The sequence below is a fragment of the Erigeron canadensis genome, chromosome 1, assembly GCF_010389155.1.
Source record: "Erigeron canadensis isolate Cc75 chromosome 1, C_canadensis_v1, whole genome shotgun sequence".
NCBI lineage: Eukaryota > Viridiplantae > Streptophyta > Magnoliopsida > Asterales > Asteraceae > Erigeron > Erigeron canadensis.
This window is the reverse complement of record NC_057761.1, coordinates 33,344,013-33,371,506: the sequence shown is the minus strand read 5'-3', so window position 1 is coordinate 33,371,506 and position 27,494 is coordinate 33,344,013. Positions and strand designations below refer to the sequence as shown.

Below are 27,494 nucleotides of genomic sequence, written 5' to 3'. Positions count from 1 at the left end.
TACCAAGTTCGGGTAAATGGGTTGACGGGTTAAAAATACTTAACCCCGAACTCGACCTAATAGCAAAATCGGCTTGAAAATCTAAACCAAAACCTGCCATCTCAAACCGAACCACCAATCAAAAAAAAATTAGGTTGATGGTTAAATGGTTTGATGAGTTGATTTCAGGTCATATGGTTGGTGGGTTGGCATATTAATTTCCAACAAAATGGGTTGTAGGCTGTCAGATCAAATGAGCTAGTAGGTCGACTTATTTAAAATATTTATATAAATTTAAAATATTTTTGGGTTGATGGTTGACCTATTAACCCAAGAGGTCAACCCGACACTGACACTGACTTCTACCCCTACCCAAAAAAATTAAGTTGACAGATTATCGGGTCAAGATTTTATAACCCTAACCCATTTTTCCCGGGTGGGTTTCAAGTGGAATTTGGGTAAGGTCAACTATTAAAAACATTGATATATATCAAATCGTCTCTCTCTCTCTCTCTCTCTCTATATATATATATAAGTTAACTTGGTAACCCGGTCACTGACCGGGTATTAATCTAGTTTATAAAGTTATAACTTACATTTAATTACCACCAGCTCTCTAATAATTACATAAGAGACCTAATTAATAATACAATGCTAATAATACACGGTCTAATAATATCGGAAACAAAGATAACATCTTAATGCTATAGTTAAAAATATGTTAAACTTGAGGTAACTTTTTGTCTTTATGGGTAAACCTTGATGAATTTTGAAAAACGTGTAGTTGATGAAAGAAAGTGACAATAAAAACTGAGATTTACTTATGTATTTTCGATGGTTTTTTGTATGTTTGATGAGCAATTCTTTATTTTTGCTTCTTTGTATTTATACTGTTTGGGTTTCTATAATTGATTTGGACTGTTTTTGATATATAATCTATCTATTTTATAAATACCTTATAAAAAGGGAATCTTTTCTTTAAAATCTCAAAAGATGAATTGATATACCTAAAATATCTATCTCATTTTATAATCTATCTATTTTATAAATATTTTATAAAAAGAGAATCTTTTCCTTAAAATCTCAAAAAATAAATTGATATACTTAAAATATCTATCTCATTTATCCATTAACAAAAACATGTGCGGGCATATGAGGAATATACAAGAGGTTTTGAATACGAATCCTTCAAATTTTTGGATTATTTTCAAATTTGAATTGAATACAGTAATACGTATCAATGGGTGAGCGACAAAAAGTAATGCTCCTGCCTCATGGTGGTGGTCGGGCTTATTTTTACTGTCAGTAAGATGGGAGTTGGGTTGTGTTGGACAACATGTCAAAGATGAGTTAGAGTTAGAGCAGATATAGTTGAAGAGTCGAAATGGGCAGGTTGGGTTGGCCCATAAATAGTTTTCTGGCCCATTTTATTATTTGTTGGATATTTACACGTTGAATATGATATACAAGTGTAATTATTTGCTATCATAATCTAAACGTAATTTGTTTAGCAAAACGATTTAGGAAGCTACATGCATTATGCATACACCTTGAACAACTTTCGACACCATTGGCCATTTACAGTAACTTTTAATACCAACAGTTACACTACTACAGTTTGACTTTTGTGATTTGTTGTTTTATAATGTAAATGGCTCGAAATTAAGATATTTGATAATTATTTTAGTTGAGAGAACTTAAGATCAGATTTGCTTCAATTGGATAAACGCGTAATCAAACTATAAAAATATCATATTCGAATGTGGTTTTTACTTTCTTAAAAAAATTTTGGATGCACCTTAATTATAATGTAGTCGTTCATTTTCTTTCTCTTTTACAATATAAAACAAGGTTGCTTTCAATATGGTCATACTATTTTGAAAATTTAAAATGATACAAACATTCTATTCAACTAATTAATCAACTTGTACAACAATTAGTTTGTTTAGTAGCACTTACTTCATCCACAACATATATAATTTCTTTTCTCCCATCAAGAGCTTGCTTTGTTGGTTCTTTTTCCTTGGCTTCAAGGCTTTTTTGACTTGCAATTTCAAATATTTTTGTGATCATTTGAAGAAATGCATCTTCTACATTTAAATTCTCTTTTGCAGAAGTCTCCATAAAACATAAATCCTCAAGTTGAGCAAGACTTTGACCGTCTTCGGCCTTTACTTCTCTAGCGTCAACCAAGTCGGATTTATTGCCAACAAGAATAATCACCATGTCGCGATTTCCATACTCCCTTAGCTCATGTAACCATTTCCTCAAGTTTTCAAAGGTTACCCTTCGTGTTATGTCATAGACCAACATAGCGCCTAGTGCTCCACGATAGTATGAACTTGTTATAGCTCTAAATCTATATATATATATATAAAATTAATAATAACTATAACACGATCATCACATGACCAAATTAAAGTGTCGAAGGTAGTTTTTTTTTTTTTAACAGTGAGTTAGTAGTTAGCATCCGAGATACTGACATCTAATTAAGCAGTATATACACAGTGTTTTTAGTTTTTAAACGCTTAAACACTTCTAAGTCACTTTATATTTGTGTACACATACTATATGACTAACTTTCTATAGTGATGTTTAATTAAATTGCATCATAGACAAGAAAAACAAGAAAAGGAAGATATATATGTACCTCTCTTGTCCAGCAGTGTCCCATATTTGAGCTTTAGCGATCTTGTCTTTGATCTTAACATTCCGATAAGCAAATTCAACCCCGATCGTCGGCTTAGAATCAAGACGAAACTCATCTTTAGCAAACCTTGACAAAAGATTTGATTTCCCAACTGCTGAATCCCCTATCAAAACCATTTTAAACAAGTAATCACATTCTTCATCAAACAAACTACCAGCCATATATCAATATATGGAATGATATATAATATTTCTTCTATATATATATATATCTTCTTCGAAAATCTAAGCTTGAAATATTAAGAAGAAGAAAATTAAATGAACTTTTATTTTTGGAGAGTAAATTAAGGAACTAGCTAGTAAAAGAGGTTTTTAGTGGTTTAAACTTACAAAACTTCTAATATTTGACAAAGACTTGATGTCGATCATTACTTTGGTTATGTCAAAGGCATGTTTGTTTAATCAATGATCAAAAGGTTATAGCCTCGGTGGCCCTACTTTTTCATAGACTTTTCATGTTGGCTTTGAAAACAAATATATTAAGATAAGGTTAGTTTGCTTAGGTATTTTCGTGCTATTTTATTAATAATTATATTAGTTATTTGATTTGATTCGTTTAATTTCTTGTCATCCAAATAATATAGTTGACAAACAATTTTATTCGTATTTATCTATGGATTACATTCGTTTGGAAGTTGGAACTCAATATTATTTCACATACCCTACACATATCTTAACACGTAACCATGTGTAGCTTATGTCACGGTTATATTCAATTTTGCCTATATTTAACGACTTTAAGTTAAAGTATGTTTAAATAATACTATGGAATGTATGTAGATTTTTGTCTCGTGTATAAATTTATACCAAATAACAATCCTAAATGATTTAGAATATATAGTTTATGATTGATCCATCAACACGTACATTTTTTTTTTAATATATAAAAAAAGCATTAAATTTATACATCATCAACTTTTAAGGATAAAAGTCATAAAACCTTAAGTCAATTTTGAACCTCATATATGGGTAAAAATCCCTCATGTGTCCATACTAGTCGTAGGCATTGCCACACTTGCATTGTAAAGAACAAATATATAGTTAATAGTAAAATAATTTTTTTTTTATTTTTTTTTAAATTTTTTTTGTAGAAGTAATTTCTTCTCGGCCTTTGTTAATCGATATTACATGCATATTCGTCTATTCTGTAAAATATAAGATGTTCTAATATAAGAATTATGATAATATATATATATATATATATATATATATATATATATTTTAACAAAGACTATTACTAATTAATGTAAACATTGTTAAGTAAATGCTAAATAATACAACACTTAAATGAGGTTAGACTTATTTTGATATATCTAATAATGGAGTAATAGTATAGCTGCTTGAGCCTTGAGGCGTGTTAACAATCCTAGTTATCATAATTATGTACTGTGTACACAAAGGAAAGAAAGCAATATGAGTAATTATGCAAGGATATCATGCTTAAAAAAGTTCATAAAGTAATTTACCCAGTTAAATTAATATGGCACTTTTGTGTGATGTGTGATATTTGACCTTCCATCCACTAAGTTCAAGTGCTCATATATACATGTGTTTATACATATATATTAAAACTCTTAACCGTATAAGCTAGATTGATTTTGATATGATACGATCTACAACAAATGTGTAGCACCAACCAATTAAACTTTGAAATCGATCTCTCTAACTTAATGAGTCGACTAATGATCCGTTGATTTTGGTTAACTAATTTGTCTCATCTTTTTAAGTTGTGAATTGGGTGTGAAGTCTTTTTCCTCTTTGCTTCATAGTGAAGCATTTATGATTGTCATATAGCACACTCTTCTACTGGCTTTCCATATATTTGATCTTTTGTTTTTTGTTTTTGGGTAAAAATATTTGATCTTTTGTTTGTTAAAATAAAAAAGCTGTATCTCGTGATTTGTATGTCACGGACTCGTTATTATTGAGAAATAGAAACAAAGTAGAATTTTAATGCATGCAAGCAAACAACAATGATTATAATAGGGAGGTGTTTCATGTTTGAGATTGCTTTTTCTATATGATTATGATTTTGTGCTTTAATTGAACATCATAAATTCTTAAAAGTATTCGGTGAACCATAAACAAGAGTTTATATGTTTATTTCATAATAAAACTAGCACCGTTAAGAATCATGCATGGCATTAGAATCTTATCTTCTACACTGTGAAAGAAATTATAGAGTGCTATAACAAGTTGGGGCTGAGGAAAAAAAAGAAAGAAAGGATTTCCAAAGAAGTTATCTTTGTTACTTGTTGGTATCTTTGGAAGGTTTGAAATGACAAGATCTTCAATCAAATTTCTTTATATTCGGCCAAGGTTTTTCATCATGATATTAAGACTCTTGGTTTTCTTTAGTATAGAAGTAGATTAAAACACGGAAGTATTAGTTGAGAGGATTAGAATTGTTTTAATGTAACTAGTCTTCCTTTATAATCATTTTCCATCCGATAACTACTAGTGTGAATGACTTATACTTTTCAAAAGAAATTTTTTTTTTCCCGTTGTTCTAAACATTTTCTTAAAATAATCATCATTGAGTATACACTTTCAAAAATAAACACTTCTATAAGAACAACCCCACACTAATACTAATATAAAGTAAAGTAATCCAATGTCATCTTTCATAAATTTTAAGTTTAAATATCATTGAATCTAACGACACAAGCTTTATGCAAGAGAACACATTATGCAATCATCGTATTAAGTCCAACCATTAGATCAAAACCACTCAACGCATTACTAAATGAATAAGAACATTCATAATTAAAAGAACATGGTTTTATGACAAGGTGAGTTTTTTATATTTAAAATAAAATCATTTTTCAAGCAAATGCGATTTTACAAGGTTACTCTAAGTTTAAAATCACTTTTCTATATCTTTTGACATTTGAGAATGAGAAAATTTCCTCTAAAATATATACTCGTCGAAAATCTTAATTCTGCCTAGTCTAATTTTAGTTTTTCTATACTATATTATACAGATTTCTCTGTTTAAAATTTTAAGTTTCAACATTTACTTCTTAAAAATGTTCATTCTATTAATTCTATATTACCAAATACCCTTTCTCTCTCTTCAAATCTCAACCAATCATCTTTTTTTTCTTCCCTCCATAAATCATTTATTCCTCCAAATCATTTAAAATCTTTTATCTCACAGACCGTATATCGATAAATTATAAAAATTATATGGGTGTTCTTAAAATTTCATGCTCTTTCGTTAGAGATTTCATTCGATATACTTTCGACGAAATTTTAAATCTGATGGCGGAACCCATACGGCTATCACACTTTATGACCTATCATCCAACCATCTCACCGCCGCGACGCACGGGTATTACTATTAAAAGATTCAAATATCCAACACTTATATCAAAATTATTTCCATGACAAGGTATTTAAATTGTAGAAAAGTAAACTACGAGGTTATATTTTTAAACCAACCCAATGAAAATGATGAATCCTAAATCAACAAAAATTGGCTAAAAAAAACCCCCAAAAAATGTTATTAGGGTTCATATCCTTACCACAAATAACACCCCCAAATCTATTCACAAACCCAAAATTAATTCCAAAGCAACAAACTTTATATCCAATAATCAAAACCCACAATTTATCTTGTAACAAAAAGGCCCTTAAAAGATTCAAACTTTCATTTTCAGAAGAAAACAAACAACAACTTACAGAAGAAAATGAAAAACAAGATAATGATGATGATGATGTGAAGAAGAAGAAGAAAGAACAAAATGGTGAAGATGAACGGCCAAGATTCAATCTTAAGTGGAGTGAACTGTTGTTTGACCCGGATCCGAATAATGTAGTGGCAGTCGGGTTAACGGGTGTATTGGCATGGGCGAGTGTTCAAGTATTGTGGCAACTTTTTGTTATATCATTTGCTATTTTGATTGCTGCTGTTAAGTATTCTCTAATTGCTGCTCTTTTGATTTTTATTCTTATTACTTTGCTTTAAATTTGTATAAAGTTTTTGTGATAATTCATAGTTTGATTAATATTAGTAAGTAAAGCTTTGAGTTGTGAAGCTATATTTATTTATTTTCTTGTAGAAATGTGGTTAATTTGCGTACCGAATCGATGTGCATTGGATGATTTCGTAAGTAAATCACTATATTGGAATCGAAAACATTGCAGGGTAATTTAAATAGAAGTATTTGTAGCATTTTGGAAACAAAAAGGATGAAGCTTTGTCTAGTTTTTAAAAGTCTAGAATTACACATTGTGACAGTTTACAGATAGAAAAAGATTGCAGTAAATTTTATCTGAAAAATGCAGCATACTTACATTTTTCTTACTAAAGTATGCGACTTGTTCCATTATATTGTGAAAAGATTGCAGTATGCACCTTAAATGGTCTAGATTGCATACTTTGGTAACATAATATGTATGTTGTGTTAAATGGTTATAAAGGATAAGTTATATCCTTTGATAAAAGGTAATAATATGTGGCATTTTCTTCTCTGTTTGCCCTTTTGGTGATATACAAACTCTATAAAGTATGAAAGGCCGTTCTGCAATTTTAGAGAAATGATCGAGCGGGCATAAGTACTTAGTAGTAGGTCATGAATCGAAAGCATCCATAAACTTAATATCTGCACCTAACCAAAAATTTTTATTGTTGCTAATTTTTGCTCTCAAGGAGTTTGGGATTGCATTTCACAATATGACATTCCTGAAAACCATAGGCAAAAAGTACAATGGATTTTGACTGCCTTGAATCATACAAACGTAACCAAGCGAGAAACCTGGATTCTTTGGTTGGCGCTTAGTCTTGTGAATCCAAGTTAATGTTAGAAAATTCTAAGTTACCTACAAACTAGAAGGCTCTTACTCTCTCGTTCGATTGAGTGTGAAGTGCTTTAATCCGGATTGCTTGTATCCTGCAAATATTCCCAAATGTCAGGTCTTAAGTTAGATTATTGCCATGTTGTCTAATGGTATATAATAGTAGAGGTGTCAATTTCGATTGACTCACTTATGAATAGGTCGATACATGTTATAGTTTATCTCTAAATGGCAAGAAGATTTAGCGACAAAGAAATGGGTCAAATCGATTGAAATTTACCCGAGATACATTTTGATACATGAAACCTCTTTCATCAGTTTCTTAAAACATTAAATGTTACTTTTGAAATAATAAAAAAGTTGTAATCATGTTTGACACTACTAGTTTTCAAGCATAAAAAATATGTCACGAGCCAAACCTTTTTTGACATGTTACCCATTTATGTGACCCATCCAGTTTGCCACCTCTAGTGTTTTAACGCTAGAAACGATAGTAAACTGACCGTGGCAAGATCGCTTTCACTATTGCTTGGGGAAATCCTATTGGTTGCCATGGATGATGTCATGTATTCTTCACCAAAATCTCTTAACCTATTAAGCTCAGGCAACACAACCTTGCCAAGATCCGGTCTATCTTTACGCCGCAGCTCAGCACACTGAATTGATAGTTTTGCAAATCCTAGGGCTTCATCAACTGGCCAGTCACGAACTGTCGGATCCAACATCTTGTCAAAAGTTCCTTTGTCAATCGACCTTCTAACATGATGAGCCAAACCCATGGCTGGTCTAGCTGTAATTAACTGTAACAACATAATGCCTAATGAATAAACATCTGATTTGACACCAAGCATCCCAGTTTGCTGATATTCTGGGTCGATGTAACACATGGTCCCAGCTGCTGATGTCATTCTATACTGAGTGACATCTTCAGTTACTGACGCTGGAAGTAGCCTGGCTAGTCCCACGTCACTTATTTTACTCATAAAATTTCTGTCTAAAAGAATGTTTCCGGGCTTCAAGTCACGGTGAACTATTGGTTCTGGTTTGGTCTGGTGGAGAAACAAAATTCCAGTGGCTATTTCTGCCGCTATTTTGAATCTAACTTGCCATGGTAACGGCGGGGTGTTTCCTCTTCTTAGTAGACGATCTTCTAAGCTACCATTAGCCATGTACTCATATACCAAACAACAGTATTCTGGGCATGCTCCAAGGAGCAGAACCATATTCGGATGTCGCATACAACTCAATACTTCCACCTGTCAAAAAGCAATTACAAAAAACTTATGAAGCAAGTCATTACTCTTGAAAAACATGATGCATTTTAAAATGCTTTGCACCTCTTGCTGAAACTGTGATCTTCCTTGAGCAGCATCAGGTCGTAAGACTTTAATCGCGACTAGTTGATTATCAAGTGTGCCTTTGAAAACAGGGCCATATCCTCCTTCACCTATCTTTCTTGATTCAGTGAATAATTCTGTTGCTTTTTCTATCTCATCAATCGTGTATCTTCTGTACCTAAACTGGTTTTGCTCCATACTCTTCAAATCTTGTTGCTTTTCTTCGGGGTGCTCGAGTGCTTCCTTCTGGGATTCTATCTCTGCGATTCTTCTAGAAGCTCTTGCTTTCGCCATCAATGCTTGATATCGTTCTTTTTCTTTATCTGCAACCTCTTGTAGTTCGCCTTGAGCACCACTGGCCTCCGATAGTCTATTTGCTTCTTCAACTCGAGATCGTTCAAGTTCTCCTGCCTGTGAAAGTATTTATAAAACTTTCATAGGATTTTGCTTGGATTTTTTTTGTGCAATTTGTTCCTCATATAAATAATTTTAAAAAATGGACTATTGTCAGAAGACCTTTTGTTTTGCAGTAAGTGCATCTTTGCAGGCTGAGCTATACATCTCCATTGTTCTTTGGAGTTCCATCTTTAACCTTCTCATTTCGTTATCAACTTCATCCTGTCGCAAAGTAAGTTAATGACAGAAAACATGTCGACTATGTCTAGAGGCATATATAGAGGTGAACAGATAACAAAAGAAAAGCTGAGATTTAAACCAAGTTGTCTGTCATTTTTATCAGAGTTGGTTAATTTTAACACATATGTAGGTGCAATTCATGTTGTGTTGTAAACAACGTATGAAATGGTATAGTTAGAAAACATTAGTAACAAAGAAAACGGGCCAAAGGGGTCGAGTGGGCCAAACATGTCTAAAACTACTTACACTATAATCGTGACAGGGTATTCAAATACCTACTACGTATAATTTTTATATTATCAAGTTACTTTTACTAAAAAAATTCAACAGGATAAAATGTTGCCAGGTTATAACACAACTCGTTTGACCTAATACCCACCCTGACAATCCACCCATTTGGGAACCTCTAGCGTCTATATCAGCAACACATGACAGATCACATAATAATTAGCAACTAAGATGTTATTACTAATTGTCGTTGGTTTAGTGACTTTTGGTAACATCTTCTTGTGTTACAAATATAAAGGTTTGTGTAGTACCGTTCGTGCTGAAGTAATTGAGGATGATGAAAACATCGAACCCATATCAGCTCCAGTGGTTCCACAGAATGGTGACTCAAAGCTACGTTCTGAAGCCGTCGACATTCGTGGAGTCAAATCAGCACCAGAAAGGTCATAAAGCATTGCATTAGCATTAGACATTCGATCACAACTTGGCCTTCCCGAGCTCACAAATGATATATCTGTGTCTGGTTCCGAGAGCTCCCCACACAATAATTTTGCATTCAATCCTCTCCCTTTATTAAATGGTGACCTGCATGATATATTATTATTAATCTCTTCAAGTTCAAGAGGCACATTTGGGTAAAAAATCATAATGGGTTTGGGTAAAAATGGATTAGTTGACCTGAAAAACTTTTATTGACCACTTTTTATAGATTATTATTAGTACTTAATGATTTAAAGATGAATACAAACACTACGTTATAATGATAATGTTAATTTCTTTTTGTAAACTTATTGAGAAAGTTGCATAACAAATAATAGTATGAACAAAATTTAACTTGGTTGACCCATTTGACATGTTTTTTTTTTTTTGACCAACTCTTTGAACTTGCCTAATTGATTCAGGGTCTTCTGGTGCCGGAAGTAGTGGCTTCTCTGGCGCGATTTCTGGTTCTGTTCACAAGTTCTTTGAGTCATGAAAAACAAGATAACTTTTGGGAATGTATTGTATTTAAACTGAAAATAAATGACTGACTTTTAATGTTAAAACTATTCTTGCGGCGTACACTTGCTTCAAAGTTGGTGTTAGATTGTTCTTCTATTTTCTCACGTATAGGAGATGGAAACGGGACTGTTCGTGAAGATTTCTTTGCTGAGGATATCTTTCCTTTTGAGATGACATAAACAGTGCAGAAATCTGGTATCGATTTCATTACTTGGCTTGGCACATCAGAACTCCGAAATCTGTTTATAAATGTTTTAATCGTTACTCATTAGTCCAAGCATTCAGCTATCATTATAGAAATGCTTACAATATTAACTCAAAGGTGATAATCGTTAAAACATTTAAAGGTTTTGCAAAAATTTCATTTGAATAAATGACCTGATGAAACCATGCCGTGATGAGGCACCAAGGACCAAATATTCTATGGCAGCATAAGATGCATATTCCGTGAGTGCTTTTGCTATATTTGCATCTTCAAGTATAACATCGTAACACTGTATCTGCAGTGCAACAATTTTAGCAAAACCATGCAAAAGATACCCAACAAGACAGATAGTAGTAAAACACGTACTTCTTTACGCGTACAGAAGCAATGGAACGTGAGGAACAAATCTCTTGTTTGCTTCTCAGTTTGTTGCTTGTTTGCAGCAGATGCATCAATCCCTCCCCCTACATTCATATTGGCACATCTGTTATTTAAAAATGAAAAACTCCTTACGTTTTCCACTTACAACTAAACGCATTTTCAGAAGTTTAAGTTTCTAGAACTAAAAAACCCCTTCCATTTTCTTATGAATTCTAAGTGGAAAATTAGAAAACGTTTTCTGTAACTTAACGCAGTCTAATTGTTTTATCTTGTTTCAAGGATTATGTGACTCAACAATCGTGTTAGGGGTTATATATTGGTCAAATAGTTGAAATTGATATGGGATTATAAGGTTCTCTCTCTCTCTCTCTCTCTCTCTCTCTCTGTTTCAATTAGTTGTTATAAACAATGTTAATATCTGAATCGTTTGACAGAATACAAATATTGCCTGTAGGAGGGGTTTTCCGGATGACATGAATGAGGACAACGGTTTGTCCACGGGTAAGAAGATGTTCAATGGACCATTTAAGCGCTTGCTGGCTGTATTTGTCCTTGTCTATAGCCACCGCAACCATGGCGGTTCCAGTTCCCTTCCTCTGCATTCGATCACCACCCTGCAAACTACTTCCGCTTTTCTGAAGCCACATTCTCTGATTAATTCAGTCTTTGTGGATATTTGTTAACATTATATTCCATGTTCGATGTCCATTCTCATGTTAGATCATCTTTTTTCATATTTTTATTTTTAATTCCTCTATGATTTTTGGTTGTTTCTCTCTTTCTAATTTTGTCAATAAATTTTGACTCCCAAAAAGAGTGGAATTGGTGGATGATGTTTGGAAATTAACTGAAAAATAGGGTCATCAAAAACCACATATTCTCTGTGGGCAGCATAAATCACGAGCTAAAATCTCGCGAGGATATTTGAGGACTAAAAATTCCATTCAATTTATTAGAAGAGTTTTAATGAGGGTGTGCTTAAACCTGAGTTATAACTTCGGCTCAAGACATGAACGGAAAAAATGGCAGGGACATGGGTTCGGTCAATCTTGCAAATTAGAACTTGATGAGGAACATGTTTCCCTAAAAAACTAGTTCAACCAATCTAACCATGTGCCCTTGTTGAGCTTAGGCGCCTATTTAAAGAAAAAACAAAATCTTTCAAATTGGGTTCATACCAAACCCTCATTCAAAACAGCAGCTTTTATTAAAACATACATGCTAAAACGACTTGTAGATATTCAATCATTGAAAATATATAATTCTATACTCCGAGCAACCAAAAACAAAAAGACACTCTAAATGACTGAATCAAACGGGATAGGAATAGCCACGAAGGTAAGATGAATCAACACCAGACTCACGAGACAGTGCCACCCTCCCTGTTCTTGCAACCTACAAATAATGATCAAGGATTAAGTAAATAGGACTGCAACACAAAAAGACTGACCACTCTAGTTCAGTTCTAGAACTGTAGTTTGGTCACGAACAATGAGATTGTTCATGGTTCCAAATGAGCAAACCAAGCTGTGGGTTTTAAACTGGAAGGTGACATGTTCAAATAGAAATATTATAAATAACAGATTTCACAAACAAACCTCGCAAATTCCACATGGCTCTAACAGTCTCTGTAATGCTACCATCTTATTTACATCTCCAGTGACCTGGAAAATACAAGAAAAACAATTTATTGCTGAAACAACCCAACGGGGAAAGAAAAACAGAAAAACTGTGAAAATAAAGGTAAGGATCATGAAATTTTGTAACGTTCAATAGTAGGATCATGAAATTTCAGTCAACACGTGTAATATGCAAGTGAATTATATTTAAATTTCACCTCGAGTGTAATTGTGTGATCTGATACATCTACGGCTTTAGCTCTAAATATGCTTGCAATATCAAGAACACTGCGTCGAGCTGTGGAATTGACGGCAACTTTAATCAGCATTAACTCTCGCTCAGCAAATGGCACGGATGTTAGGTCTATCACCTAAACAGAAAAACAAGTATCAGTCAAATGAATTAGAAAAGCAGCCTCAAGAGCTGGAATGTGAACTAGAAACCAGATCAAGAGCTACAAAATGGTGGTGTAATAGAATAATTATATCTCCTCAGTAGTATCAATAGCAACCAAATGGGTAGGGGTGACAAAACAGACAGGTGGGTACTGGGTCAATGAAGAGTCCTTTTGGTACTATTCAAAGTCCTTTTGGGTCAAATAAAATAACAAAAATTACATTATTTTAATAAATCTATTTTTCTATAACCTATTTGAAGTGAAACACATCTTGTCAAACTTTTTCGTTTTTTACAGACTGGTGATAAAAGCGATCAAGAGAATTACAATAATTATACGAGTATCACTCTCTGGGAAACTTTCAACCTGTTCGAACCACTTGACCCATTTCCTTATTAGTTAAACCTTTCAATTTTACCAGCACAGCCCAAATCTACCTTTCCATAAGAACTGGGTCGTAAACAACTACAAATGGACCTTGGAGGGCGGAAAATGAGACTAGTAGTACTGCTCATTCATAATAAACTTAACATATGAAGCATTTTCCAACTACAATATATACTCACATCATGAACATCTATCAACTTGTATAGTTGTTGAACCAACTTGCTGATAGACTCATTTGTACCGGGAACGACAGTTGTGATGCGGGATCGCCCTTCAACTTCTGCATGACCAACTGCTAGACTCTGAATCAAAAATGCAAACACCAAACTACTTGAACCTCTGGTACTTCCATATGTTCAGGAAGCAAATTAATGAAATATCCGGAATACAAAAAACATACCTGAATATTGTAACCTCTACGAGCAAAAACTCCTGTTACTATATTTAAAACTCCGGGAGAGTCATTTACAACCATCGATAAAGTGTGTGACCGAAGCCCGCTTGTCTAGAAACATCAAACTAAAAATTACTGATACTTCAATGCACCTCAGTGACATTTGTGAAATATGAGAAGTGATATCAAGTTCTTACATCTTCTTCGTTAAGAACACCCCAGTGTGCATCAAGAACTTGATTAAATGGAAAGTCATCTCCTTGCTCTACTGGATAAACATCTCCCTTCACAAATATAATTTAATACAGATAAGAAATACCACCTCATTCACCATCTGTGTATGAAGTATTCAAGTCTAAACTACATCGTGCAAGATAGATAATCGTCGAACCAGACTAATTTATATTATAACGGGTCAAACGAGTAAAGCAAATAAGTTTAAAAACAAAGAGCTTCGGCTGAAAGTTGCCAAATGTAGTTTTAAGCATAAAACCACTAAAATCTTTCTTTTCAATGGTGCCTCCTATATCATTTTGTTGAAAAGCAATGCCGTATAGTTGCATTTACATATATAAAAAGTTTAGTTATGTTTTACAAACTAATTATGTATAAAAGATCAAACTGAACTTGGGACAAACACCAATTCAGGTCAACATTAGCCGATCCGCAAAAAAAAATTCCGCTTTGACCCAATTTCCCAACTAATTTGCAACCTCTACAACCCAGGTTAGCGTCAGTCAAAAAGAGAAAGCAACTTACCCCAACAGACATATCGGTTTCTATAAATTCTGCACTTTTTTTGGCCTGAAGAGTAGTTCTTGCGTTCATTTCTTCAAGGTCTGGATATGAAGCTGCTGAAAAACGCCAGAAAGGAGCATCCTCGCCCATTTTTTCTCTTCTCAAAGCAATCTAAGGCATACAGAATTTAACAATCAATATGAAAGAAGAATAGGAAAAAATAGAGACTTAATAATAACTTACTTTTCCAGTCCTTGCAACTTCTCGAATCCCAAATTTACTCAGGTTTCTTTGCACTGCAACCATTTTCCCTGGGTCACCAGTTACCTAAATTCCAAAGAGTCAAAGTGTGTACGAATTTCATATTTATCAAAAAGGTCATTGAAAAATTACAAACTAACACAGGTCCTCTATAGAGCATTATACTTTTGTAAATTACAATACATAAAGACCCAAAACTGAGTCCAGATCAGTTGTGCCTGAAAAAACAGTAAACACTTTAAAGGTTAAAGTAAAATTTCAACTTCCATCACCTCGATTGTTAGCGAGTCCTGTGAGATATCAACGATTCTAGCTCTAAAGATGTCCACTAACCACTTAACCTGAAAATCAAAACCATAAGAATATGGTGAGATAACATATTCTCACACATTTTACTTGTCCACTAGATAATCATAATACAGTCATAAGCAAAATCTGTTTATCCAAACACTTATGTTATCAGTACTAAAGGTCACACTAATCATATGAACAATTTAAATGGCATATCTAAAACACCCCCGTCATGGAAATATGTTCGTCTCCATGAATCAGAATAATGTAGTATGTTATGAATAACAGCCAAAAACCCAAACATGATTAACATTGCATAATTACCTCCATACGGTAACTTGGATCTGCATTGATCTTGATAAGCATCAACTCACGTTCTACTTGTGGCTCCTTTGAGATATCTTCGACCTGTTCATGGTAGTCAACTTCGAGAAACTTAAAAAAGAAAATAACCATAATGGATCGATGGTTTAAACTTGAAACAGAAGTCAACCTTCAAAACATTAACAAGCTTTAGAAGCTGTTTCATAACTTGCTGCAACACCCTTTCGGTTCCAGATACAACTATAGTGAAAAGAGCTTTGTCCTTGTTTAAACCAACAGCAAGAGACTCGATATTATATCCCCTCCTTGCGAAAACTCCTGCAATCCGATTTATCATTCCACTCTCATCACCAACAAATACTGAAATAGTGTGGCGCCTCACCCTGTGTTACATTAAACTTTATTTATAAAGATATATCGAGAAATTAATATGTAAACCTTTCATAAGAATATATGAAGGCAAATGACAAAGTATAAATAAGGAAAGCAAATAATTTAAATAACTACACGCAATTAAATGGCATCAGATATCAATGCCTATGGTGTTTAGTTAACCATATCGGTTAGTAAAAGTTCAATATCCAGTTCTAACTTAAGTATCAAATGTAGTTACTAAGCATAGACTTAGATATTTATCACATGGTAGAAACAACACTCATAACTTCAATATTTGAAGAAAAAAAATACAATACCATGTGATCAAATATCAAACCACCAATAAGCCCCCAAAAAAACTTAATATGGGACAATAACCAAAAAAGCTTCAGTGGGTATCAACGACCTCATAGGGGAAATCAAAAGCCAGGATCACTTAAAAGGGAATCAACGAAATCCAAGAGCAATCAAATACCCAAAAAACACCCCAGAGAATATCAACAAGAGAGGTTAAATAACATAGAACACCCTAAGTAGCTCTCTGATATAACGTCAACTTGAAGTGTACTATAGATTTCAAGAGTAGGTGGCAACTCTGTCATCATTAACCTAGACTATGCATTGTGCTCCAAGTGTAATCCTGACAAAGGGAATACTGTGTATCTGGGGCCCAATCCGTAGTCGTCCCAGAATCCATACTAGTAGCCGACACACGATGCAGGCTCAGGCAGCAACCCCACTAGTTATGACTACATATCCAACAATTCAACCAAAGATCACCATCATCTTCAAAATATGCTTTATTCTTCACTCACTCACACCTTAAGGCTTAAGCTCTATCTTAACCTTCTATACTTATAGTTTGATTCTCACCCTAGACCTCGATAGCAAGGTAACCCCATACGCCCCACTAGACAAACATTCTTCAAATTATTTTGTGGGTCACTAGAAGAATAACTATTGCAACCGATACATCGAGATTCCCTATCCCTATTCCCTTAGGCTAACACTTCACTCATCTACACTGATCAATCCGTAACAAAATCTCATTTGAAAAGAAAAAAACATAAATTTAAGAATACTAAGTTGCATAATGACTGAAAACACAAACAAAACAAACATGCAAATGTTACAACTATACACACACATTACCAATGTAAATATTGTTTTTACCATTGTCCCCATCGAAATGCAGCATAAAATAACAAGACTAAACATAGATATATGACTAGAAATCTATATATATATATGATTAGCAAAAATGAATCTAAACAATTAATAATAATAAAAAAAGGGGGAGTGGAGGTGGGGCTGACGTGGGTCTAGACGAATTGGATGAAGGTGAGTCAACAGGGGCGGGAACAGAGCCAGTGGTGGAGGCTTTGACAGAGAGTTTTTTGAGGTCAAATTTGCTGTTGGGTTTTTTGGAGGCATATGATAGTTGATTGGGGATGACAGACGGTGGTGGTGGTGGTGGTGGTGTTCGAGTACGAAATGCGGTGGCAGAGTAAGTAGTCACGGCGGCGGCTGCCATTGTTGAGGTATATATATTAATCTATTTATTTATTTGTTGAGTTTTTTTGGTTATATTATATATTGAGGAGCTTTTGATTTAAGGTTGTCAAAATTTACTTTAAGCTGGATTGTGACACGAGGCCTATGTTTAAAAGTTATAACCAATGATATTTTAATCAAAGCAGTCGGGTTTTATAAAACGATTCAACTAGTTATAATCTATATTATCTAATAAAATAAATTCTTTTTCCTTAAACTTTCTACATTTAAAAAATCAAAAATATTTTTCTTCTTTATTTACTAATTTAAACATCTCGATCTAATATACTCCTATAATACCCTTAATGTAATAATTTAAGGTATAGATCCTCCAACACTTAAAATAACTATAATACCACATTTAACATCAAATACTTTTACATTTACCACCACCGTCGCTTCCATCACTGTCCCTACTGCCGCTATCACTACCACCACCACTGCTACATTGTGCAAATATAAGTTTAGTAATGATTTAATGGTCACATTTTTTCATTAAAGTAAGGTTCAATTTTTTCATTTCGAAAGATGTATAAAAATTTAGATTTTTTTTCCAACTCAAATTGAATAATGTGCATCCACAAAAAATTAAATAATTTCATGGAGCTAAAACTAAATTAAACAAAATCACATTCACATTGTCATATATGAACATCATAATATGAGGCCTAAAATCTCGACTCACTACATATATTTTTTTGAAAAATATTCTCATGATATTAGATTAAAAATAATAATTTTAAGACAATTGTCAAAATCACCTTATAAAGTTCATTTCAACTTTAGAGGATCTCAATGAATGATCAAGACATTTTATAAAATCAAAGGATGAAATTAAAAAAAATAATAAATGAATTACATTTGTCATAACTTAAGATTTTTAAAAGAATTATTAGATTATTTATTAAAAAAATATATCATTTTCTTTTCAAACACTCATTGAGCAATTGTCTCAACCACTTAAACATTTCATTTTCATTTTGGGCCTAACTTTTAAATCTGGCATGGCCTAAGTGCCAAATTGTTTATATCACTTTAGCTATGTTGGGCTTCTCAAATCTGAAAATATCAAACTAAAATCAAATCTTTGTGTCCATATCGTTTAAATGATGATATTTAAAAAGGTCAAGACTTAAAAAAATCTAAAATAGTTGCATTATTGATCCTTATGTTATCACCAAATTCGCATGATCGATCCAAACTTTTGCAACGTCACCAAATTTGTCAATTTCTGCATATCCGTATGTATACAAATGAAATGGGAATTAATGTAAATCAACTTTTATACAAATTCATACATATTTATAAGTGTTTATATAGATTTATGCATAAATATAAATTAGATATGAGTAATGATGATGATGAAAAGAAGAGGGCAAAATTTGGGTTAAAGGGGTATATAGGGGTATGTGGGCTTGAAATGACACATCTACCCCTCACATGATACTCATATGACCATAAGGATGCTGAAATTAGATGAATGTTAGTTTTTGGACTCTCGATGAAAAAGCTCTTTTGCCACCAAAAATGCGACTTTACAAAAGTTTGAACCATTCATGCGAATTTGGTGATAACACAAGGAACAAAAATACAATTAGTTCAAAGAATTTACGGCGTCTAATGAACTAATGTCACAATAAGATGATAACGGTGTATAATTGTAGCTATTAAACTTAACTTATCATGTACTAAGATAGTTTACATATCATAGTCAGTCAATTTTGTTTCGAATTAACAATCACAAACAAAATGAATCCGCTAACAATTCTCCAACCCATATTTTAACCCACACGCAGATCCTATGGGAGTCATCATACTAGGCGCATTATATTGATCAATCATCTACATGGTCTTGTTAAAGTGAACATATGCTTCTTTCTCTTTTCGAATTAGAAAGATGTTTATAGTATTATGATTAAGGCTGGCATAACAGGTCACACGAAACCTGTTACGACACGGACCTGTTAAGTCATGAACCTGTTAAGGTCAAACACGAACACGACCTGTTAACTAATCGTGTCATTTTTTTCATACACGAACACGACACGAAAATTAACAGGTGCACCTGTTAAGACCTGTTAACATGTATTTTATAGAATTCTTGACTAATATTGGAAAAAAAAACATAAGGATACAAAAACTTTTACAAATCTCAACTATTTTATAGCGACAATAATCCTTAAATTACAAAAGTTCATAAATATCTTACCTTATAAAAATCATATATCAAATCATAATATCAATTCTTGGTATTTTATATATATGTATAATCTTAACATGTCTTAACAGGTCCGGATCTGTTAAGACACGAATCTTAACAGGTCTTAACAGGTTCGGACCTGTTAAGACACGAAACCTGTTAAGGTCAAACACGAAACCTGTTAAGAATAGGTCGTATTGTGTCGTGTTAACAGGTTCCGTGTCAAAATTATCAGCCTTAATTATGATCAGGAATGAAATATGGTTTTGAAGTGACATAACACAGATCAACTATGAAGGACTTTCTTCTAAGCATAAATTTGCATGGAAACTTTGACAAATTTCCGTACTACTTTTCTGTTGCTGCATCAAAAATGGATCTGAATAACAAGTATCAACACAATTTATCTTTAACACCCACCACTCCATCATCATAAAAGAGCCCCCGTCGTTTAACAAATAGAGTGTTTATGATTAGGTATAGAGAATATGATATCTAACTTTGTCATTAATACGATAAGATCTTAATCCTCCATTTTTTTACCAAAATTTCATCTAAACTAGTTATTTGTGAAAATGTAGTACATAACGGTTCCATCTATTATGTCTTAGATAATAATTTGGAAAAACTAAGCAGTGAGTTATAGAACATAATAAATAATGATATGGCTAATTAATATAATCATCATTAAAATAGATAAATAGAGATAAGTAACGAAATAGAATCCGTCTTTAGTATGGATGGAATTGAAGTTTTAAGGTGTTTTAATCTGTCTGATATTAACCGGGCTTACAGCTTTTTACCCGAAACAAAGTTTGATAATCTGAAGCTGAAAACAGACTTCGAATCATGTAGAATATCTAATTTACATTTATAATTATCATCAGAAGAGGTGCAGAAGGAGGAATGGGTGGGTGTTGTTTCGTTTTGACCACTACTACTTTCAGCAGAGCGCTGAACCAGCTTCAATCCACACATCCTAATTTCCGGACACTTTGAGTTGTGAAACTCCATCTCGACGGCAGTGGATGTTGGGTCCCACCATGAAGTGTGTCTCAATAAACTAAATGGGAAATACGTCACACATGTTTCGGTCTCCTCCACCTCCCAATAGACATCATCATCGTCGTCGTCGTCGTCGTCAGTTTCCTCCTCTGACGAATACACATACTCATCGTCTTGAGAAACCCCCATTTCCATGGAACCACCCATTGACTTTTCGACGTGCTTCATACTTACAATTGGACCACCAATATAGCCATGGGAAGTTGCGCAGAATAAGAATCCACAAAAGTGATTGTACCAATTCTCTGGAAGTTGCATTCTACATTTATCCCCTCTTACCACACGAGGTTCAAACCCCCACGGAATCTCTAACTCTTTTAGTTGAAGGATCATACACCCACTGTTAAGTGCCTTTCCCTGATAAAATTAACACAATTTCTATATTATTAGTTATAGTACACCTATATACATAGACTTGAACTTCAAAACAACTTATAGAGTAAGAACCAAAAGTAAATATATACCTGAAGCACAGATTCTAGTAATATATCCCCACCAGTTACATATCTCCCTCTTCGAACTGATACTTCACATAACCATTTACATCTTCTATGAGCATCATCTTTGATGTCTTCAAGTGACCCGCACCAGTCTGCCTTGAGAATAGCTAGACTTACTGGGAGCTCAGGCAATTCAATAAGATTTTCGCAACTACCCAGATCAAGGAGTTTGAGGCGAGTAAGTCGTGAAAGGTTGAAATCTAATCGTGTAAAATCATTACTCCAAAGATGTAGCTCTCGTAAGTTGTACAGCTCACCAATCTCACTGGGTATATCACCATCATTCAATCCACACCCACTTAAATCCAACTTTCTTAAACCAAGCCCATCTAGATTTTCATTGAATAGATCTTTTCGCAACATCTCAATTTGTTTGTCACCATATAATTGAAAATTATGTGGACCTTTCAGAGCATGAAAGTTATCGTCTATGCCTTTTAATTTGGAACAATCAGCCAACCCAACAAAAGAAAGTTTGGTACAATATTCACCGATAGTTGAGGCTAAGATATCTATGCCAACATTTACCAAAGAAAACTCTACCAAGTTATCCAGTTTGGCTTCAATCTTTGGATACTCAATAAGTGCTTTGCATTCTGAAATTTCAAGAATCCTCAGTTTGTCCATCCGAACAATGGTCGGAAACCTTTTAAGCTTCTTACATCCCGTTACAGATACGTGAGCAAGACTTGAAAGAGATCCAAGTGATTGATGAATCTCTTCTAAGCTTTCACATTTATCAAGTATCAACTTCTGAAGACATTGCAGTCCACCAATATCAGGTATCCTGACTAGTGCTTTCATGTTAAAGAGTTCCATCTCTTTCAAACATGGTAGATACTGAAGTCAAATTAATCAAAACATTAGATGACATCAGTGTTAATTCTATGATAATTGTGGCTTAGAACAGATGGAAATAACATTCTTATACATTACATATGTACATCTCATACACATACTTTAGAGGTTAAAAAGACAGCTCTTGCGTACACATGTTGTTCAAACAGGTACAATGCACTAATACTATAGACAACTTACTCACATACACTCATGCCAAATAGTTCATTTTTCATGTTCGATCTGTGTTGTCCCTCTAATTATTATGTGCAGGGCAACCTAATAAGGTGTATAACATTGCAGTATGTGGTTATATAAAGCGATTTTATTAACATATCAACGTACAAAACACCGAACAGGTGTAAATTAGTGACAGGATCACACATTTCTTTTTTATGTTAATAAAAGAACAACAGAAGTACCTTGTAACCCTTCCAAAGTTCTTTTTGTAAGCCGAATTCCATTTTTAGAACAACAAGCTTCCTTGGTTGAAAATTTTCAGGGAACAGACTTGCAGGATAACCATTCCAATATATATACCTCAACTCATTTGAAAGAAAGCTGGGCCCTTTATCAAACGAAGTGGTACTCACTTTAAGGAACCTTAGTTTCTTCATGCTTGAAACAAACATAATGAAGTTGGATGACCAAACACCAGGAGGTATGGCTTCAATCTTATTATTTTCCTGCAATACAGGGAAAATAAAGATGCGTTTGAAGTATCTTATCGATATGTGTATGTATCATTGAGTGTGCATCTTGAAGAGCTAGTATGTATAATATTTACCATCGTTGCATTCATGGAACATATGTCTTCAATATCTTCCTTTCGCCAAACTCTGCTATGTTCTTCAGGATTGTAAGGATGTTGCCCTCTAACAATGTAGTGCCCCATTTCTTGAACCAGATCATGCATATCAAACTGGCCATCCATTGAAATAGTTATGAGAGCCTTTTGTATCAGCACCTTTATCCCTATACGAGGGTGAAAACCACAAGCATCAAATATCTCCATTGCTTCAGATTTCTTCTGTCTCCTAAAGAAACATGCAATATCCAAGAATAACTCCTTTTCCACAAGTGTAAGTCCATCATAGCTGATTTTGAGTTTTTCCACAATATCCATTTCTGGATGATGTTTTAGTCTATCTAATGTACTAAGCCACTCATCTTTGTCTTTTCCATACAGAAAAGCCCCTAAGATTTTAAGTGCTAATGGAAGCCCTTTAACATAATAAATCACAAGTAAAGAAAGCTTCTCATAATCTTCTACAGGGTTATTAGGATTATATGCATGTCTTCTAAAGAGTCGAAAAGCTTCGCCCTCTGATAATAAACTCACAGGACAAACCTCGTCTACTTTGTGAGTTATTAGCAAATGTTGATCCCTAGTAGTAATTATTATTAAGCTCTTATCACCAAACCATGCATGACTTCCGGCTAATGCCTTTAGTTGGTCAAGATGATCGACATCATCCAGAACAATGAGTACTTTTCTATGACATAACATACGTTCAATAGTTTGTTTTCCTATATCAACACTCTCAACTTGCATTTTTTTGCCAAAAATAGCAGATAAAACTTTTCGTTGTAGTTTTTTTAAACCATTTTGTTGTCTGGATACCTCCCGGATATTGTCAACAAAGCAACAACCATCGTATAGACCAGAGCTTTCCAAGTAAAGAGAAGTAGCGAGGGTGGTCTTACCACCACCCCCAAGCCCCCATATTCCAATCATGCGCACACCACCTGATCCAATATTTAACCTGGATTTCAAATACTTTAATCGAGTTCCCATTCCAACAAGCTCTTTATCCTCAACCACTGGATTTAAGCTCTTCATCCTCATCCTTGACCTCCATGACAATTTACCTAAAATTGAATTAACAATCTCTTGGATACATTTTGCTTCGTGCCTACACATTGGAAATATAAGTATAACCAGTAGAGTTACATATACCGTAATATACATTCACTATAATTATACAAATACAATGATATTAAAAATTACCCATTAGCAACGTGTTTGGGTTCCCATCCAGCAATATTACTTGCATCAACGAGTACTTTTTTCCATGATTCAACTTTGTTCTTGTTATCTTCTAACAACTCGTGTTTGGCAAATGCTTCTCCGTATTTTCTTTTTTGTTTTCTGACATCAGAAGGATCCACGTTATAGAATATAGGGAAAACAATTTGTCCTGTCTCACTATCCTTGCAATCCATGATATGTGAAAGCTCATCCAAACACCAGGAAGAATCGGCATAGTTTTCAGAAAATATGATCACCAAAATCCATGATTCTTCTATAGCTTCGAAGAGAGATGGGCCAATGGTATCACCTCGATCAAGCATTTCATCATCCTTGTAGGTAAGGATGCCATGTTGTTGAAGAGCATAGTAGAGATGGTCTACAAAGGTCTTGCGGGTATCTTTACCTCTAAAACTAAGAAATACATCGTATTTCCATGACCCAGATGAAGAAGATGATGCCATTATTATTAAAGTACTTTTTAATTTATTTGTTTAGAATAAGTACAAGTGAAAACTGAACTAGATAAAAACTTGACGTGATTTAATAATATAGAACTCCTTTTCGCATTCAATAGAAATATCAGGGAAATTCGTTAATGGAGACATTGTTTCACTTTAATTAATATATTAATATTAATGTAACCATAACAATAAATTATATTTGGATGAAGCTTCATGTTAAATTGCCTAATTTGCTTTATACTGTAAATATAAATTAATTATGCATGACATCGTAGTCTTAAAAACAAAGTTCCTTTGGCATTAAGCAACATGTGAATAACTCAAAGATGACGTTGCCCCATTTCAAAGTATGTAAACTCTAGACCCGTGTAAACTCTAGACCCGTATCAGATACATGAGAAATTTATAATTTTTTCAATATAAATGTAAATTTTAAATATATGTACCAAAACGAACCTTGTAAATTAGTTACCATTTGACCATACTTTTTAACCCATTACCATATCAGCCTATTTGGTACCTATAATAACAACCATGTGATGTGCTTATGGAATTTTTTGGGAAGACTTTTAGCCAAGATAACATTTACATGCTAAACCAACCACCGAATATGCAAGACCCTTAAGTGCAGCTTATGTTGTAGTGAAAGCGAACCAACAACTACACTAGAAGAAAAAACAAGTATACAAGTTTCTAGTGAAAACGTTTTACCTCTTTCTAACTAGCTTTATCATGAGCTTGGGACCCACCTCTTTACACAATGATCTCAATCAAGTCTTGTCAAAGGTCAATCCTTGCATGACCTATCAGCAAAATCTCAAACGAAGACTATAATCCAAGCAAATTTCAAACTAGAAACTTATATACATACCTCCATTCAATCTCTCTGACCGAAACTTCATACAGTTGTTGCCTCTCAAAAAGATACCAACTGTGTCAACAAAGCACATGCACCTCATTTCAAGCAAACAAAGCTGAAATACCAAAACAGCAAACTATTATTCTGTAGATCTTGTACCACCAATAATAACACAATTAGATAATAACATCATGTGAACAAAAGAGTAGAAGTAAGAAGTGTAATGAGGAGGCGGAAATAGAAGCACACAAAGAGTTCCGTAAACACACTTTCTGCTAACACATGTAATCCATAGCCTACAATAGTAGCAGTTAAGCAAGCACTGAAGAACAACCCTACACTCCTACCACAATAAAAGATGTCGAGCATAGCAATGATATTATAATACAAGTAAGACAGAATAACAACGTACACAGATACCAAATAATTGGAGATAAAAGAAAGAATGAATAAATGAACACTATAGTAGCAAAGGAGAAAAGACATGTGCTGGTGATCCACCAGCAAAGCCTGTAAAGAGAAGGCAAATTACAGATTGACAAACTGAAGAAAAACAAATCATTTAAATATGGACTGAACTTGTAAAGACCCAAAGAGTTCTGCTAGCCAGGAAACATGATCCAATCTTGCACTCTGAATATTAACAAACTGCACAAAGCAGGCTTCTTGCTAAACCAGCAACCTCAAGACAAAAGGCTAGTATAGCAAGATGTCAAACATGACCTCCAAATAGACTAGTAAGCAAAGTTAATACAATAGAAAAAGTAAACGCTATCCAAAAGTGCTCATGCGACAATTGACAAAAACTGGTCATGAAGTATATCACAAGTGCCACCAAGCTTTTAAGGTAAAACGGGGGGAAAAGAAAAGAAAAAAAAAGGTCATGGTGTGGAAAAAGAAAAAGAATAAAAAAGGTCATGGTTTGAATATTGAGCAAACAAATATCATTTATAGAAAATCAAAGGAAGACTCGACGAATTTTTTCAGGGAATCCCCAACGAAAGATACACACTATTCCGTCTTTTTCATCAAATCGCTCATAACCACTACCTACATTCCACGAAATTGTGCACCACCAACAGCAGCTAATAAAAAGACCCAATATCCCATAGAAAGACATCACAATCCCTTGCGGAAAAAAACTATTTGCTGAGACGGAAATAAAGATATCATACTTCTACCATGATAACTTGTAGTTCAACCAACAAGAATCGTGATGAACCTAAAAAAAGGATAACAGCCCAGCAGAAAATTACTTGATTTTCAAGTCCAAGTTATCCATATATGTTCCAACTTCCAATCAACAACTTATACTTGATCCGGTTGCATGAATTTGCCGTTTATTTCCAAAGTAACTCGCATCAACTAGCACTAGTTTGATGTGAACCTTTAGGAGTAATTCATTAAGTTGGTACAGTCTGTTATGGAAGTACACATAAGATCCTACTAATCATGTATGACTTAGAACTTGCCAAAAAAGAGAGGAAAAGAAAAAGCATGACCAATTAAGACTGGAAAAGAAACATAGAAGCACCAGTAGTGGTAGTTACATACACTGGCAAAACATTGTTTATATCAACCGTGTTAGCCATTTGGAATCTATGAACAAAATAGCTAACCCAAACTCACCACTGCAACGGCAAGAGCACAAAATACATAATCATACAAAATGAACCCGGAATCACAAAGGAAGCGTGACAGGTACAAACCGGTATCTGAACTTACAAAAGCAGCAAAAAAGATCGAGCTAAATAGAAATGCATACCGTAGGATGCTCGTCTCCTATCACATATATACTCCTGCATAGCCAATCATGATGTTAGGAACTTCATGCCACTAACGAATGCAAATTGCAAGCTACACTAGCAGCAACATATACATCGAAGGAAACTTTGATAAGCCCCATGGAACCACAAGGA

The 27,494-nt window shown here is 33.9% G+C and overlaps 5 protein-coding genes across 6 annotated transcripts; 1 reads left to right on the top strand and 4 right to left on the bottom strand.

Annotated features, from left to right (window-relative positions):
* Positions 1–1,831: 1,831 nt before the first annotated feature.
* LOC122610886 (ras-related protein RABA6a-like) lies at positions 1,832–3,010 on the bottom strand. The gene is made up of 2 exons (XM_043783844.1): positions 2,630–3,010; positions 1,832–2,338 (listed from the first exon to the last, which is right to left on the bottom strand). The coding sequence occupies exons 1-2, from the start codon at positions 2,848–2,850 to the stop codon at positions 1,900–1,902; spliced, it is 660 nt and encodes a 219-aa protein (XP_043639779.1). The 5' UTR covers positions 2,851–3,010; the 3' UTR covers positions 1,832–1,899.
* Positions 3,011–6,116: 3,106 nt separating this feature from the next.
* Positions 6,117–6,741, top strand: LOC122585391. The gene has a single exon (XM_043757523.1). It carries the CDS (start codon positions 6,191–6,193, stop codon positions 6,656–6,658), a length of 468 nt encoding a protein of 155 aa, XP_043613458.1. The 5' UTR covers positions 6,117–6,190; the 3' UTR covers positions 6,659–6,741.
* An 821-nt stretch (positions 6,742–7,562) lies between these two features.
* LOC122590377 (U-box domain-containing protein 35-like) lies at positions 7,563–12,061 on the bottom strand. The gene is made up of 10 exons (XM_043762642.1): positions 11,726–12,061; positions 11,263–11,360; positions 11,070–11,191; positions 10,722–10,930; positions 10,579–10,639; positions 10,001–10,274; positions 9,342–9,443; positions 8,826–9,236; positions 7,992–8,744; positions 7,563–7,583 (listed from the first exon to the last, which is right to left on the bottom strand). Exons 1-10 carry the CDS (start codon positions 11,922–11,924, stop codon positions 7,563–7,565), a joined length of 2,250 nt encoding a protein of 749 aa, XP_043618577.1. The 5' UTR covers positions 11,925–12,061.
* Positions 12,062–12,416: 355 nt separating this feature from the next.
* Positions 12,417–17,633, bottom strand: LOC122603719 (acetolactate synthase small subunit 2, chloroplastic-like). Its single transcript, XM_043776507.1, has 12 exons — positions 17,381–17,633; positions 15,859–16,072; positions 15,690–15,773; positions 15,347–15,415; positions 15,057–15,140; positions 14,835–14,984; positions 14,273–14,359; positions 14,082–14,186; positions 13,861–13,983; positions 13,115–13,267; positions 12,876–12,941; positions 12,417–12,672 (listed from the first exon to the last, which is right to left on the bottom strand). The coding sequence occupies exons 1-12, from the start codon at positions 17,596–17,598 to the stop codon at positions 12,589–12,591; spliced, it is 1,437 nt and encodes a 478-aa protein (XP_043632442.1). The 5' UTR covers positions 17,599–17,633; the 3' UTR covers positions 12,417–12,588.
* A 2,896-nt stretch (positions 17,634–20,529) lies between these two features.
* On the bottom strand, positions 20,530–25,537 carry LOC122606501 (TMV resistance protein N-like). Of its 2 annotated transcripts, XM_043779370.1 has the most exons (6): positions 25,428–25,537; positions 24,232–24,666; positions 23,008–24,136; positions 22,643–22,906; positions 21,348–22,223; positions 20,530–21,240 (listed from the first exon to the last, which is right to left on the bottom strand). In XM_043779370.1, exons 1-6 carry the CDS (start codon positions 25,448–25,450, stop codon positions 20,608–20,610), a joined length of 3,360 nt encoding a protein of 1,119 aa, XP_043635305.1. In that variant the 5' UTR covers positions 25,451–25,537; the 3' UTR covers positions 20,530–20,607. The 2 variants fall into 2 exon arrangements, with proteins under 2 accessions (XP_043635305.1, XP_043635297.1); XM_043779362.1 differs by lacking the exon at positions 25,428–25,537 and having other exon boundaries at positions 24,232–24,731.
* Between the last annotated feature and the right edge of the window lie 1,957 nt (positions 25,538–27,494).